The sequence below is a fragment of the Pelmatolapia mariae genome, linkage group LG8, assembly GCF_036321145.2.
Source record: "Pelmatolapia mariae isolate MD_Pm_ZW linkage group LG8, Pm_UMD_F_2, whole genome shotgun sequence".
NCBI lineage: Eukaryota > Metazoa > Chordata > Actinopteri > Cichliformes > Cichlidae > Pelmatolapia > Pelmatolapia mariae.
Window position 1 is genome coordinate 26860419 of NC_086234.1, and position 15137 is coordinate 26875555.

At 40.8% G+C, this 15137-nt stretch overlaps 1 protein-coding gene across 1 annotated transcript in view; it reads right to left on the minus strand.

Moving 5' to 3' along the window:
* Positions 1 to 14141, minus strand: part of LOC134632861 (growth arrest-specific protein 7-like) — a 54276-nt gene extending 40135 nt beyond the window's left edge. Inside the window, exon 1 of the mRNA XM_063481702.1 lies at positions 13728 to 14141. Coding sequence (XP_063337772.1) covers positions 13728 to 13907 — 180 coding nt within the window. The 5' untranslated portion in view covers positions 13908 to 14141. The remainder of the gene's footprint in view (positions 1 to 13727) is intronic.
* Positions 14142 to 15137: the final 996 nt, after the last annotated feature.

Below are 15137 nucleotides of genomic sequence, written 5' to 3' on the forward strand. Positions count from 1 at the left end.
GACCTCTAGTGATCCCTGTGGAAGCACATGGATGTCTGAGAGGAGGCTTTGTCAGAGCAGCTGTTTGGCTTTCAGCAGGATGAATCCAGAAACAGAGATAATTTCAAGTATTCATATTTCATATGTAAGCTGTAATTGATGAGCCTACACTCCAAAACCAGGGGTCATCTATTTAAAAAAGCCCCTTGACACAGTTTTAAACAGCTCAGTGTCCCCAGATTTATGTCAAGTACCTCCACGCAAAGGTTTTACCCTAATAAAAGTAAAATGTTTTCAACAATTATATAACAAATAGTTTGTAGAAAGCCTATAAACAACTCAGTATCAGAAGAGAGTATCCTCTGACTCTTCAAGTAACCCCAGACTGACTCCATGATGTCGTGACTCTGTGGGGGTCAGACCATTGGTTACAGAAATCCTTGCTCTTCCAATCTAAACCTTAAGTACCCTTTATCTTGTGAATCAGAAAGTAAGAATGTAGTAGACTGCTCTGATTTTCAATGAACCCATGAGAGTTCATGCAAAATCACAGATCTGTCATGAACATTTGCCCTTTTTTTTTTTCCTTTCTTTAATCCAACCGCAAATGTTTTAGCACCGAAAACAGCCTTGCACAATCAAAGACAATCCAGGGATTTCAGTTGATAATACCAAATGGATCTTATTAAACATGGAACAGTGGAGTTAATAGATACACTGAACGCTGCAAAAAAATGTCACTGAACACAATTTTACTGCTGAATCATCCAATCAATCTTATGCAAAATGTATAGATTCCAGCTCCACATCCACAGAAGAAAACATAAATGCACCAGTAAAGAAAATAAGGGCAAAGAGGGGGAATTATGCTCCAAGAACACTACATTTAAAAAACTTTATTTCCAAGCTGTCTGTCACAAGCCTTCCAGAGATGTGTTTTTAGCCTGAAGGCAGAAACTCTAAACTACAGCAAGAGACGACTGAAACACAGGAAACCAGGAAAAATCCATATTTTTCATTCCTAAACGAGAGGCAGTCATGCACAGGTAGGCAAACCAGGTAAGGACCAGGCAAAACGCAAAGGCTATGAAAGAGTGAAAAACATCACATGTGGTTGGATTAGAGGAACATGAGAGAAAAGCTTGACTACTGTAATTTCAAAGATGATCTGGCAAGTGGGCAAGTGGACAACTGGTGCTATATATAGGCTGAATTCCAATCCCCTACACCCTCTTCCCACATACTTTTACTTAGATTCCCTTCATCTGGAAGACCTCCTACATAAGATAGTGTTTTAAACCAACTACTGAAACAGAATTTATAAAGGTCCACACAGAACAGGCTTGCTAACCACACTCTGTGAAGGTACAGCACCTGTTTTGTACCCACTGTGGACACACTACCAGCACCTACAAAAATGAGTGTGATTTAGTCTCAGTAACAAACAAAATGAATTGGCTTTTGTGTAAATACCGCATTTGTAGCCACAAAAGAACAAGAAAGAAGAAAATAGATGAGTTGAAGATTAAGGAAAGTGGATGAAATTGAAACTGAAAATGAATATTTTTTAATAACATATGACCCGAACACATCATCTGAAATTGGCTTTGCAGAAGATAACACAAACGTTGCTGTTTAAAGTTGTTCCTGTTTTCAAAGCTTGCTGTTGTAGTTCTCTGCCTGTGAATTAAGAAACCGTTTTGCAAATGTAAGCATGACTCCATACAGAGTTACACGTGATACAGACTGAGGAGGCAGATTAGGCGCTACGGCCAGTGACAGGACGGCCAATACGAATTTCAATATTTGTTTTTGTTTGTTTGTTTTTGTAAATTGCACCACAGAGTCGGTGCTGTAATCTCAGGAGGTACTGGCCCTCACAGCAACATGTGGATTTGCAGCAACAAGTGCAGGCAGCAACAGGTCAGCTGTACTGACTTGATACAAAGAATTATGGGTATTTCTAACAAATGAAATCCATGTTAATCATACTTCAACATCAAGTCACGGAACACATACAGTGTATAGTCTACTCTGCATTTCTGTGACAACACTACAATGGCAGGAAGAAATAAGATTTCCCTTTCTACTCCTGGCTTTATGATGTCAGTAGATATCCACTCCCACTGTGGCTGTAGCTCAGGAGGTAGAGCAGGTCACCTACTGATCGGAAGGTTGGTGGTTTGATCCCTGGCTCCTTTAGTCTGGATGCCAAGTATCAAGTATCCTTGGGAAAGATACTAACCCCCTAACAAAGCTGCTCTACGATGCATCCTTTGGAGTGTGAATGTTGTTAGAAAAGCACTCAGTTTAGAGTCAGTGCTTAGGAGAATGGGTGGGAATGGGTGAATGTGGCATGTTGTATACAGCGCTTTGAGTACTCCGGGAGAGTAGAAAAGCGCTATATAAGAATCAGTCCATTTACCATTATATGGACACCTAAGCGCTGCCCATTTGCTGTTCAACCCTCCTGTTTGTGAGGCGCAGCCAATCAGAAAAAAGCTGGCTTAAAGGGAGAGCGAGCAGTTTCAGATAGACAGTAAATGGAGAGGCTGCATCGAGGCCCAGTGTGAGGCAAATAAGGTTTATCTTGATCTGTGAATCAAGAAAAGCTAGTTCACTAGTTAGGTGCAAATATCAGAACTATGGAGTTAGCAGAATATGAGTCATTTAAGACAAAACCCAACTTTAAGTATGATTAGATTGATCCAATAGGCTTCTGTGGTGGTTCTAAGCACAGCCTACGGACAGCTCAGCAGACTGTTGCCTATGTATCACAAACAACGTCTGTGGGCTATTCTCGCTTATGCTGTCTTGTTTGTATTTTTTTTTTAGGATTAGGATTAAGGTTACCACCTATGGTGATTTATACCACAGAGGGTTAAGTATTAATTCATCCCTGCTTGTAATCTGTTGGTTAGGTTGGTACATGTCTGCTTCAGTTATTACCAAAGATAATAACAAAGTTACAAGAATCCTGATCCTTACTCTAATTAGACCTTCGAAAACAAAATAAAATGCAGCCTGTAGTTTGCATCAGAGTTTAGTCGTTTCCTGCTGTATACAGTCGGGCACGTCTTGAGGAGAAACCAAACAAATTCCATCTGTACACATACTGGAGCAGAGTCGTAAACAGCCACCAGTGAGCATAAGCCACATACACAAACTCTAAGATGCAGCCTGAGAGTGGGGGCCATCTCTGGTCTGGAGTTTCTGCAGAATCGTAGCGAGGCATGCAGCAGCGTTGTGATCTTGTTTCCCTGCTCACTCCATCTCCTAACGCTACATATCAGAGAGGCATGGGAACAAAGGTGTAACAGCAAGTGGAAGTGTCTGTTTCCTATTATTCACTCATAAATACCTCCACCTTCCCTTTCTAGGGCGACACTGTCATGTCTGCACATCCTGGGTTCACACATGAAATGCTGACACTGATGTCTGTGTGAAAAGAACAACAGATGCCCAATCAACACCTTCACCCGGGACCAAATGATCTGATGATGATCCAGCCAGGTGTGGTCACAAAATGTGAAACTGTCAGAAAGATGATATTCTTTCCCCTGACAAATAACATCCACAAAACAAAGTAAGACTGAAACTAATACAAACTAAACATTTTTGGGAAAAAGAAAAAGAAACAGTAAAGATGAAAGTTATACTGGGAACTGGCAAAAACTGATGTGAAACAAAAACTTTAAGACTCACATGCGAACCACTGAAAGCATATCTTATCATCTGTGTTATGAATGGGCCTCAGAGGAGACTGTACCACTGACCTCCTCACCCTCTGGGCTCGCTCAGTGGGGGAGAAATTTCTCACATGCGTGTTGGGCCGCCGCCTACTAGACCTAAGGAGAAAAAAGTGTCAAGACACAGCGAAAGTAAATGTAGGAGGGGTGGTGCAGTGAAAGAATTAAACAGTTCTTGAAGGGGGAGGGGGGCAAGTGAGGCAGAGGGAAACAGAGTGACAGGGTCTGTGGACCATATCTTTACTTGGGAGACATTGTTTTGGTTTGGGCAGATGTGGGAGCCTAAAGCAAAGCCACATTCCCAGATTTAGAGACACATCAGACACTCGGGGAGGAGGAGGGATTCACATGCCTGTTTAAACATGCACCCAGTCACATAGAGATATTGTGCATATGCTCCCACAAACTGTCATTGTCTGTCCAATGCCTCATCGTTGAGCACATGCATATATGTGTGTGTGAGAGTGTGTTTCACTACAACAAACAAAGCCCGTTCTGTTACATCTTGCCCTCTACAAGTTTATGTGAATTTCACATGCCCTGTGACTTTTCTACTTCACCCGTACAAATAATGTCCAACTATGCTATGTTCTGCATGTGGAGGAACGTGCTCACCAGTGTGCAGAGCTTATCTGCACGAGCCTGCTTATCTCAAGATCGGATATGGTCTCAATCCTCTATTCCAATTTCCACTCGAGTACTAAACTCACTGAGCTCTCAACGGAAACTAATGCAGTTCTTGCCGTGACCAGCTGATAGTTGGCGCTAGAGGAAATGAGGCGTTAGATTTCACTGTGCCATCCTAAAACTACCTAGTCCACTCAACTCGAGTCTACTCTACTTGGTTTTTAGGGTTACGATTAGGTGGCAGTACCTGATACCAGATACTTTTCACTACATGCTCAACCCCGAGCTAAGTCGAGCCGCAAATGCAATGCCAACAGACACTGGATGAATCATGAGAGTGAGTTCTTAACAAGAATCAAACCAATGAAGGAAATGGCTGAACACAAACCAACAGTGTGGTCTCTGGCTCTCGTCTTTTACCTAGAGTCTGACACAGATCTATAGACCTATATATATAGCAGTTATACCTTCGCCTCCATTCACAATAAGTTGATTCTGATCATCTCGACGTTGCGTTTTGAAACTCTATGTCCAGATGAAGGGCATAAACTTTTTAGGATTTCCTTACCTGGATGATTGAGCACGTATCAAAACATTGCCTCCATTATTGTGCTGTGTTTGTGCCACATACAAAAGACGTCACGGGACTTTCGGGGCGCCTTGCTGTAACGATCCCACCCACAGTGAGGTGGTGCTCAACTAAAATGGAAAACGACTGAAACTGAATAGAGTAGAGCAGAGCAAAGTCAAGCCCACTAGGTGCTAGTGGAAAAGAGTAATAAATGTTCCAGTTAGTACAGGTTGTCCCACCTAATCCTCTTGGTTAAGACTGTGTGTGTCATGTTGGGAATTACCTACTTCGTTATAGATGTTATAATTGCTCTGGTGTTTCCCACCTGAACTGACTTGTTTCGACCTTACCCAATTCCAAATTGACCAAATTCTAGTTAGTTTAAATTGGGTTGTCTCAACATGTTCAATACCTAAATACCAGCAGAGTTTGGGTTGGGTTTCTAGGTCAGCATAATTTTGGATAAATTCTCTTATTCTCTGATCTACTCGGGTTGGGTCTTGCAGTGCTTGGGATCTATAAATCTATTTACAGTGGATTTGTGTTTTTTCAGAGACTGTTTTGGTCCTGTGAAGATCTCCACCTCAAAGTCCATAATAAAATCCATAATACCTACAAAATTGGTGGATTTCTTCAAAACAGTTGATCCACTAGAGCACAGGTGTCAAACTCCAGGCCTCGAGGGCCGGTGTCCTGCAGGTTTTAGATGTGTCCTTGATCCAACACAGCTGATTCAAATGGCTAAATGACCTCCTCAACATGTCTTGAAGTTCTCCAGAGGCCTGGTAATTAACTAATGTGTGTTGACTCAGGGTGATATCTAAAACCTGCAGCACACCGGCCCTCAACGCCTGGAGTTTGACACCCCTGCACTAGAGAGTAGGAGTGGAAGAAGGAGCTGACTATCATTGCATCAACACATTTTCCAACTCTCAGCCGTGACCATAAACTTTGGATGTACTCTAAAATAATAAGATTATGGCTTTAGGTAACAGAAGCATTGCCTTTGAGCCTCAGCACTGACCTGAAGGGTAGACATCATGTTTATTATTACACTGTTGAACAGAGGACAAAACATCCCCTTGCAACACCTTTTAGAAACTAACAAGCTGACAACCACCCCCACATCTTCCAGTGATTACAATCTCATAGTAAGGAAGGAAGTTAGATTTATGTTATTATTTTAGCAGTATAATCTCATCACACAGAAAATAGAAAGTTGTAGCTTACAAAAAGGGACTCAACCCTTTAGGTTTAGTACAGTTAATTAAGTTTCTAGAGGTATGGTTATACCTATTAGCAACATTTGCCTGGAGATGGAGCTGTACAACACTAAGAACGGTCAGGTGGTTGCTTTGTCCACAGTAACAGATTTTAAAGATCCCAGGAGTTCCCATGGGAGTCCACCTTCTTTCCTAACATATGATTTACATGCCTAAACAAGTCTATAATCCCAGCAACAAAAACACTCGATACATAAACTATTACCAACACCATCCATCTTCCATGTAGCTCAGACAATGCGTGATTGCAAATACTCTTTACAGCACAACCCTCAGCCGAGCTCAGTCCAAAGAAGCTGTACACACATGAGTGAGAGTCAGAGTTAAACAACAGTTTAATATGTTCATTCATTTTGAGTTTTCCCAGCACACAGATTTACGCACTATTACGGAGTAATGTGTCAACACATTTTGGCTGAATTCCTTTAGTATGCTGGAAAAATTAGGCCTAAGTGAAAGTAACTATAATTGCACTTTAACTGAGCTAATGTGTCTCATGCTAGAATTTAAAATAACTGCATGTGAGTTCAGCAGAACGATAGAAATGAAAGCTGTATATTTAGCATTCTACTTTGCTTTGTCTCTTCCAATGCACTGAGTTATTATTTCTGCAAGGAGATATATAAAAACAACACAGCTCATCTTCAGTGTCAAAACAAACAACAGATTGTGATTGATAAGGTGTGATTGTAAAGGTGGGTGCTTCACAGTTATCCAGCTGATATTTCCACACAAACTGCTTCCGTGACAACAAGTGACTATATTTCAGAATGACATCAGCACAGGAGCGGTGGTGTTACTTTTCCAGCACGCAGGGGAAACACCTGGCTGTGCGCTGAAGACTCGCCAGCAGTCGTCTGACCCCCGGCATTCCACACCACGGATTATGCCAGCCTAAATCACCGTCCTAAAACCTCTACTAGAAGCCCCCTAAATTGCTCTCAGCGCTCCAGTTTCACAATAAACACAGCTGACTCTCTACTGGGACAAGCATTAAGGAGACAAAGTGGTTCTCCACCATTTTCAGCTTGTTCCAAATTGCTTACAGTAGTTCCCCTGGCTACATGAAGACTTAATAATAAAGCATTTAAGCTGGAGGAAAAACAATATATGCTGATATTAAAATATAGGAAAATTAGAATTACATCATTTTCCATGGAAGAAAACTCGCGCTTAACCATAAGTTACCGGGAAACCTACACTAAAAATATTTTATCTATATGAAGGAATTGAGTTGGTGGGGAGTCTCCCTCCAGATGGCCCCAGGCAGCCCCCAGCTGCAAGGCTTTAGTTACATGTTAAGTGCCCATGTTGATAGTGTAACACTTCTTGGGGAGTCCTGAAGTTGTTATGGAAATGTCATATATAGCCCCAGAGTAACGAGAGCATATAAGTACCCTCTGCCCAGTTGTTAAGGGCTATAACCCACTGTGTCAACAATTCAGTAAATTAAACCCGTTTTAGAAGGGTCACCTCGGCATGGCCTGGATTCTGTCTGTTTATGCTGAAGCCAGGACTGCAACTACAAATTATTCGATTATCAGTTAACCTGCCATGTTATTTGCATAAACAAATTCAACCGGTGTGTGAATTGGCAAAAAAAGCCTGTCACAGTTCATCATAACCCAATTATTAAGTAAATTCATATGTGAATATGGTGTCAGGAGAGAATGTAGCAGGTAAGAATGAATGCTAGCCTATAGGATGACTTTGGAAATTAAGAAGAGGAAGCAAGTGAAAGCAGAGGTGAGGATTAAAAGGTGGAAGTTGAAGACTGTTGCGCAGAGTTCAGGAGACAGACTCTGGATACCAGGGAAGAGTTGCCAGTTGACTGGGATAGGACAGACGAAATAGTGAGGAAAACTGCCAAGGTGGTTTTTGGTGTATCCTCTGGAGAGAGGAACGTGGACAAAGCGACACCAGGGGAAGTACAAGAAAGTATTCAAAAGAAGAGGTTAACAAAGGTTAACAAAGTAGGAAAGTCAGAGAGATGAAGAAGTAGACAGGAGTACTGGGAGGCTAGGGGTACTGCAAAGGCAGAAAAGGCTTTTACTGAAGTGTGTGTGAGGCCGGACAGAAAGGAAGGGGAAAAGAACTTGCACTGACTGGCTAGGCAGGGAGATCAAGCTGGAAAGGATGTGCAGCGGGTTGGGGTGATTAAGAATAGAGATGGAAATGTGCTAACGAATGAAAGGAACTTCTAAAAAGACGGAAGGATGGTATTCATTTGCTGACAAAAGTCCTCACATCTAAACTCTATGCGGTGATGTCAACCAGGAACCATGCACAAACTCCTAATAGAAAAAAGTCAATCACTTCTTTAACGCCCTGCTCTTTCATTTCCTCTTTAATAGTTGGACATTAAGGAGCCAAACAGTGATGTAATGTGTCATACCACTGTTTTTAGTCACAACGTCTTTGGGAGCAGCATTTTTAATTCCTTATCAAATAAAAACTTGATTTTGCAAGATAACTGTGGGAGGATGTCATCAGTGTTTCTTAAAAAAACATGACAGCGTGACTTTGTTTCTCATATTCGGCCAAATAATTGCAAGTAACTATGTGGGAAACACTTTTAGGAGCAGTTGGACGCATTTGAACTCATTTTAATTCAATTTTATTTATATATGTAACACAGCCATTACATTAAAAAGGTAACAGGCACCTCCAACCCTTTGCCAAGTGGCTCCTCTATAGCGGTTAAGTCTTAATTTTATAATTGTGACATCACCTGGCAGCTATAGTATTGTGCAAAAGTCCTGAGTCACACACCATTGATTTATATTTTGCTTCCAAGCAGCCAAACTTTCTTGTAATTTTTTATAGTGATCTTGAACAATCGTTCCCCAGGCTTTCTCAAGATCTCCTCTTTGCACACTGGCTATTGCCTGATCATTTTTTCTGTTGTTTGTTGGATTTTTGTTAAGCCACTTACACTGACCTATGAATATGTCAAGCATAGAAACACCGAGGTCAATGAATGAACCACATAACATAACCAATTTAAAATGGTCTCTTTAAACACTTTGTTACTCGCTGCCTGTTGCAATGACATGATTTGTTCCCATTTCTTTGGTTGAATCTACAAAAGCCTCCAAAGCTAATACAGTCTGATGGCCATAAACCAGTATTTTTGCACCAACAAGGTGATTTCTCCTTTCCTACAAAACCCTGGCATATCTCACCATGATGTGCGTTGTATCCCATCTTCACAAAACAAAGAGAAATCTGCTTTTGTTTTATATGTCAATAGGGCCATATATCAGAATATTGGCTTTTTGAAGTATTTGTATCATTCTTAAAAATCCTATATCAGTTGGTTTCTAATTGCTATCAACATTCCGGAAGAGCAAAGCTTGTAAGCTTACTTATAACATGTATCATTTTCTGACCGCTTGTCTCTGACTCAGTAAGACTACGTTATAGTTATGTCGCAACATCCTTGCAATAACGTTGGGGAGTACAATGTTACAATAACTAATGACATGTTCACAAGAAGTCTAGAAAAGGTCCATGCTGTAGTAACCATTATAATTAAATTTAAAATTAGACCGTAAGTTGTACGGTGACAAAGAACAGATGAAAATAAATCCTGAAAACACAGTGTAAGTAAATATTAAATGTGTTTTACTGCTAAGAGTTCAGCTTTTAGTCTTTAACAGGTAGTTGTTTTGAATATTAGCCCAACTTTAAAGCAGCAACAAGTGTTGGTCTGTTAAAAACAGCAGAACTACAATGTGAATGATTCATTATGCTCAGAGGAATGACGCTGTTTGTAGAACAAAGCGACAATGCTGAAGATGACAACAGAGCCAGATCACAGCTCCATTGTTAAATGTGCCAGCTATACAAAGGGATTAATGCACGTCCTGTATTTATGATCACTTATGATTCTGAAAGTTAGGGAGCGGAGTTACTCTGCGCCAGAGAACAGATTTTTTTTTTTGACAGAGGTTTGAATACGTTAACTAAATGAGGAAAATACAGAAGTGGCTTTTTTTTCCACCATTAGTCATTTCATTGTGCGATCTTACAGCCTTCAAAACATGTCTGATCAACCTACAGCACAGATGACACACTGGCTGCGAAACCTCAAGTTTCAATATGTGTACTTTAGCTTACATGAAGTGGGAGGTCAACCTTCATTCCAGATTATAATACTATAATCCTGGTAGTAGAGTCTGTGTTGACAGAGGTATACTTAGTTTCTGTTTTCTTTAACCTAATACTGCATTAAGCTCATTAGGACAGGATTAACATTACAGGGGTGGAAAGAGGTGGTGGGGGATTAAATCTTTTCTTTAATCACTGATAACTTAACTGCTTTTCTGCTCTGAATTTTAAACTCTGAGGAAATATGGGAAACAATTTAAATCTTATCTGAGAGTAATTACCTTTTTAACATTTCTTTCATACAAGATAAACCCAGCAATGATGTCTGTGCATGCATGGGTGCATTGCAAACTGTTACTTCCAATAACTAATTGGGCAACTTTTAATGACACCAGTTTCACAAAATGCAAACAGCACCGGCTGAGTTAATGAGGCGTAGCTGTAAACTCAGAGCTGAAAAATGAAGCAAATGTAGGAGTAAAAAAAAAAACTGCAGTTAATCTAATGGCCACTTGAGGCAGACATCTAAAAGAGAGCCAATGATCATAGACTCCTATGTTAAAATGACAATCTTTAGAACATTGAAAAGAATGTTTAGTGCAAAACCTATTTTGGTTTATATGTTTACTATCACATTAAGTGTCTATGGCAGTTTTAAAAATATATATATATCACCCTTTTGAATTTTAAAGTTAAAATGTATTTTATAGGGTTGTGGCCACTTTGACTTCTGTTTTTACCTCACTCATGGAGCTGGTACTTTTGCTAACTTTTGGGTTAATCTCACTATGACTATCCCCCTACAATCATAGTTGGACAAGAAAATTAATTTGGGGAGAACCTGCACTTTTTGTTGATGCTGGGAAAAATGCTGTTGATGCTAGTTTTAGTTCATATTGTCAACTAACTGTTAGTTCACTCAAAGTTAATGTCATTAACTGTTTCTACCCATTTTCTGCTAATCACAGGGGGCTAGAGCTCATCCCAGCTGATATACGGCAAGAGGGAGAGTACACTCTGCACAGGCTGCCAATCTGTTGCAGAACTAAAATATATTACATACAACCATTCATATTCTCATTCATATTCATACCTATGGTCGGCTTTAGAATCACTAATTAACATAACCCAGTGTACGTCATTGGCCTGTTGGGAAAAACAGACTGACTCATGCTGTTAGAGAACAGGGGGAAAAACACCTTACCAGTTCAATACTGAACCAGCAAAGCGAACTGATGAGTGACTTTCCTCACTTTACTACTGTGTCATTTCTCTGATGTGTAAGGTTATTTTTAGAAGATTCCACTCCGGTGCAGACAGGAAATGTGGGTAAGCGGTTACTTCTGGCGGTTGTACCCACAACATTGAATATATCAAACATGATCTGCAGACCGCAGAGTTCTGTGGGTTCACAATAAACTAGGGAGAAATTTTATTTGTGTGATGAGTCACACCTCGTTTCAGATAAGCAAGCTATTGTTTCCAAATGCACCCGTGTTTAAGGGGCGAGTTCTTTCCTCACATTGCATCAGAGATTTACAAAAAGTGCCAGTGCACCCAGCAGGGGAAGACTGGCCGGTTCTACAAAATTATATATTCTGTCATCTTTTTAGTATTCTTACCATGAGGACTGCACCTAATCAGAGTTTTTAAGAGCATTTCAAAGGTGATTTCTGGCCTATAACATATCGTGCATTCAGTCTAGCTCTGATGCAACTAGATTTCATCCTTCATCCACAGAATAACAGCAACAATGAAGATTATACCAGTAAAACACAAGCAAATGTTTGGTTTATTGTGCTACTGACATGTAGAGTTTGCACTATGCTTAAAAGGACTGCTTTGTTATCATGATGAAACAAAAGGTTAGAAGCCAGACAAAGATGACTACAAAGTCATGCAAAATAATCCTAAAAATACAAGACACAATAACTACAGGATGGCACAAAATCACCAAAAAGACACAAAGAGACACAAAACAACCAAAAAACAAAAAAGGGGATAAAAATAAGTCCAGTTAAACAATGAAAACCAAAAATCTGAAAAATATTACTTCAAAGACAACAAAAAACACCTAAAGATACAAAAACACATAAAATCAAAATGAGATGAAATGTCTTCAATGTCAAAGATACAAAAAAAGGAACCACACATCATTGTGGAATGCAGCCTTCTACTACACACCTGTGAAGTTTTGTAATTACATCTCAAACAAAGCTGACACAATCTGCCCATGGACCGGCAGACAGTCAGACAAACAGACACCTGCCAGAGCACACAAAACTATGTTTGTGGTACTTCATTACAGGACCACATTTTTCCTAGATGACACACACACGTATGTACACACACGCACATGTCGCGGTGAATCATTTCAAGTTATTTCAGTATTCAAACTTCTTACAGTAATCTGGGCTCTGGTGTTGATCAGTCTGCGAGGGAGCTTTAGCTACCTCTGTCCATGCATCAGTCAAAGCAGCAATGTCCCTACATTTAGGTCTTACCAGTGCACATGTGGATATTTTATATTTAAAAACAAACGACCCATCACGCACTGACTACGATGAGGGAAACTGTCCATAGAGATCTTTTTAAGAAGCTATTTTTGCACCTTTAGAGCTCACTGTGGTTTGCTTGATGAAACTCTCCAACCTGCACCACCCGACTGCCCCACCCATCAGCTCTGTCCCTAAACTGGTCTGGGACCAGATAAGAGATGCTGTGCTTGAACAGTCTTTTGTTTTCCTAGCCCTGCAAATGGTCCTTTTTTCACCAGCACCATTCAGCTGTCACTAATCAAGTTTCTGCATATGCTATCTAGATAAGATAAAAATGCCATCGCTGAGAATGCTGGGCTTAGTGCCCAACATGATTGTAACCAACTCTCAGAACACAGGGTGGTGTCAAAAACTGACTACTCCTCTCAGAGCCATACATGCCGATGTTAAGGTAGGAGATCTAGTGAGACTTGCAGCAGCAGTGTGGCTAAACTCACAGAGGGGATAGACAGGGCGAGGACTGAAAGGTTTTGACCATGAAGAGCAGTCAGGCGCACAGAGAGGAGACCTGAGCGCTTCATTGGAATGCGTGTGGAATGAGGAAGTGCGCAGCCGCTCAGCCAGGCGGAGAGGTGACTGCTGGGAAGGTCTGAGTTAATCTGATAAGCACAGCACGGGAAAACTATTTGTTAGAGCATCATTCAATGCTGTCTTTATCTTCAAGTGTGCATCTGTGGTTCAAACCAAGCTGTTACTGTGTGTGTGTGTCAAGAGTCACAGAGGCATTAAAAATACACTTTTCTGCTTGTTTTCATCAGAATTAAAGCCAAATAAGTTCAATTTACTCAAGCACATTTTCATCCAATGCAGTCCTAAAAAGTCAAAACAATCGATTCTGCAGCCTTACCTCCAGGACCTGGACGTAACTGGAGGGGAACCACCCCCTGGCTCCATCCTTCTCTCCCTCCCACCAGCCTCCAGGCAGAGCCTGGACCACCTTAATAATCTCCCCTGCCTCGAAGCTCAGTCCCTGCTGGTGCTGCTCCCCGCTGAAAGGGTACAAACTTTTGCAGTGCGATCCCGACATGACCACTGCTCACTCAAGAAGCCACACGACGATGATGATGATGATCTCCACCACCCTCAGAGGAAAGAGCAAACTTTTTAATGGAACTGGAGTTTGGTTTTTAGGGCTGTAGAGAGGCGGAGTGAAACTGTGGAGAACTTGGAGAACAGGTTGTTTTCCTCCCACTGTTGGTACCGCCGCTACCGCTGCTGCTGTCAGGACGCCCCTCAGCGCTCTGCTCCTCCAGTGTGCCTGCCAGCCTGCACGCTGTCTCAGAAACTCGTTACAAGGCCGTCAAGCAGGAAGAGCGAGGCGGAGGAAAGCGGAAGTTGGCTAAGTTTCCCTTTAAAATAAAAGCACAAACCTCACCACCGGGTTTTTTTTTTCTGTAATTGAGCAACGTGTGCGTACATATATTAGTTATATGCCATGCAGGTAAATAAACACACAAATGACACAAACAGAGAAAATAAGGGACACTGCGCAAGAAAACAAAATTCAGTTTTTGTTTTTTTTGAAACGATGAAAATAAGAGTTTGTTCATCATTAATTTAGTTCAAATCATTAAAATTGAAACAATTATTATTTTTTATGTTTGGACTGATTTATTCTCATTGTGAAACGTCTTGATGTATGCTCAATCATCCAGGTAAGTAAATCTTGACTGTTTATAAGACTGGGGAGACCTGCAGTCAGCTGAGACTGAAGAAGTCACTTGGATGAGTGACGAAACGTTTCTTCCACTGAAGACGGTACGTCCAGATGAACAGAATAAACTTTTGGGGACTGATTGTGAAACAAGCCTCCCCATCTACCTTTAACCCAGCTGGGTGGGGGGTTTTTGTGCTCACACCCACAGTCCGTCCCTAGAGATGACTAGATTCGGGATATCCCCTTTCTATAACATCACAAAGACAAAAAATGACTGAAACAAAGCAATCTGAAACCTGAGCTTTTGACTCACATGAATAGCTGACGTCATTCTGTGCATGTTTTCATATGTTTTGTTGGATATCTGTTTTCGCCACAGAAACCTGGTGTATGTGCACGTGGGCACCTTTACGTTTTACTTTGACAAGCTTAACCGGAAAGCTTTTATCATAGCATACTTGACACAAGAAATGGCTGTATCTCCACTTTTACTCCATTTCATTAAAATGAGGAAGATGAGTCATAGTTTTTCTACTATTTTAACTTTTTGGGTTCGTTTTTGTGAATTTATTTATTTCTAAATAAATAAATGAACAATGC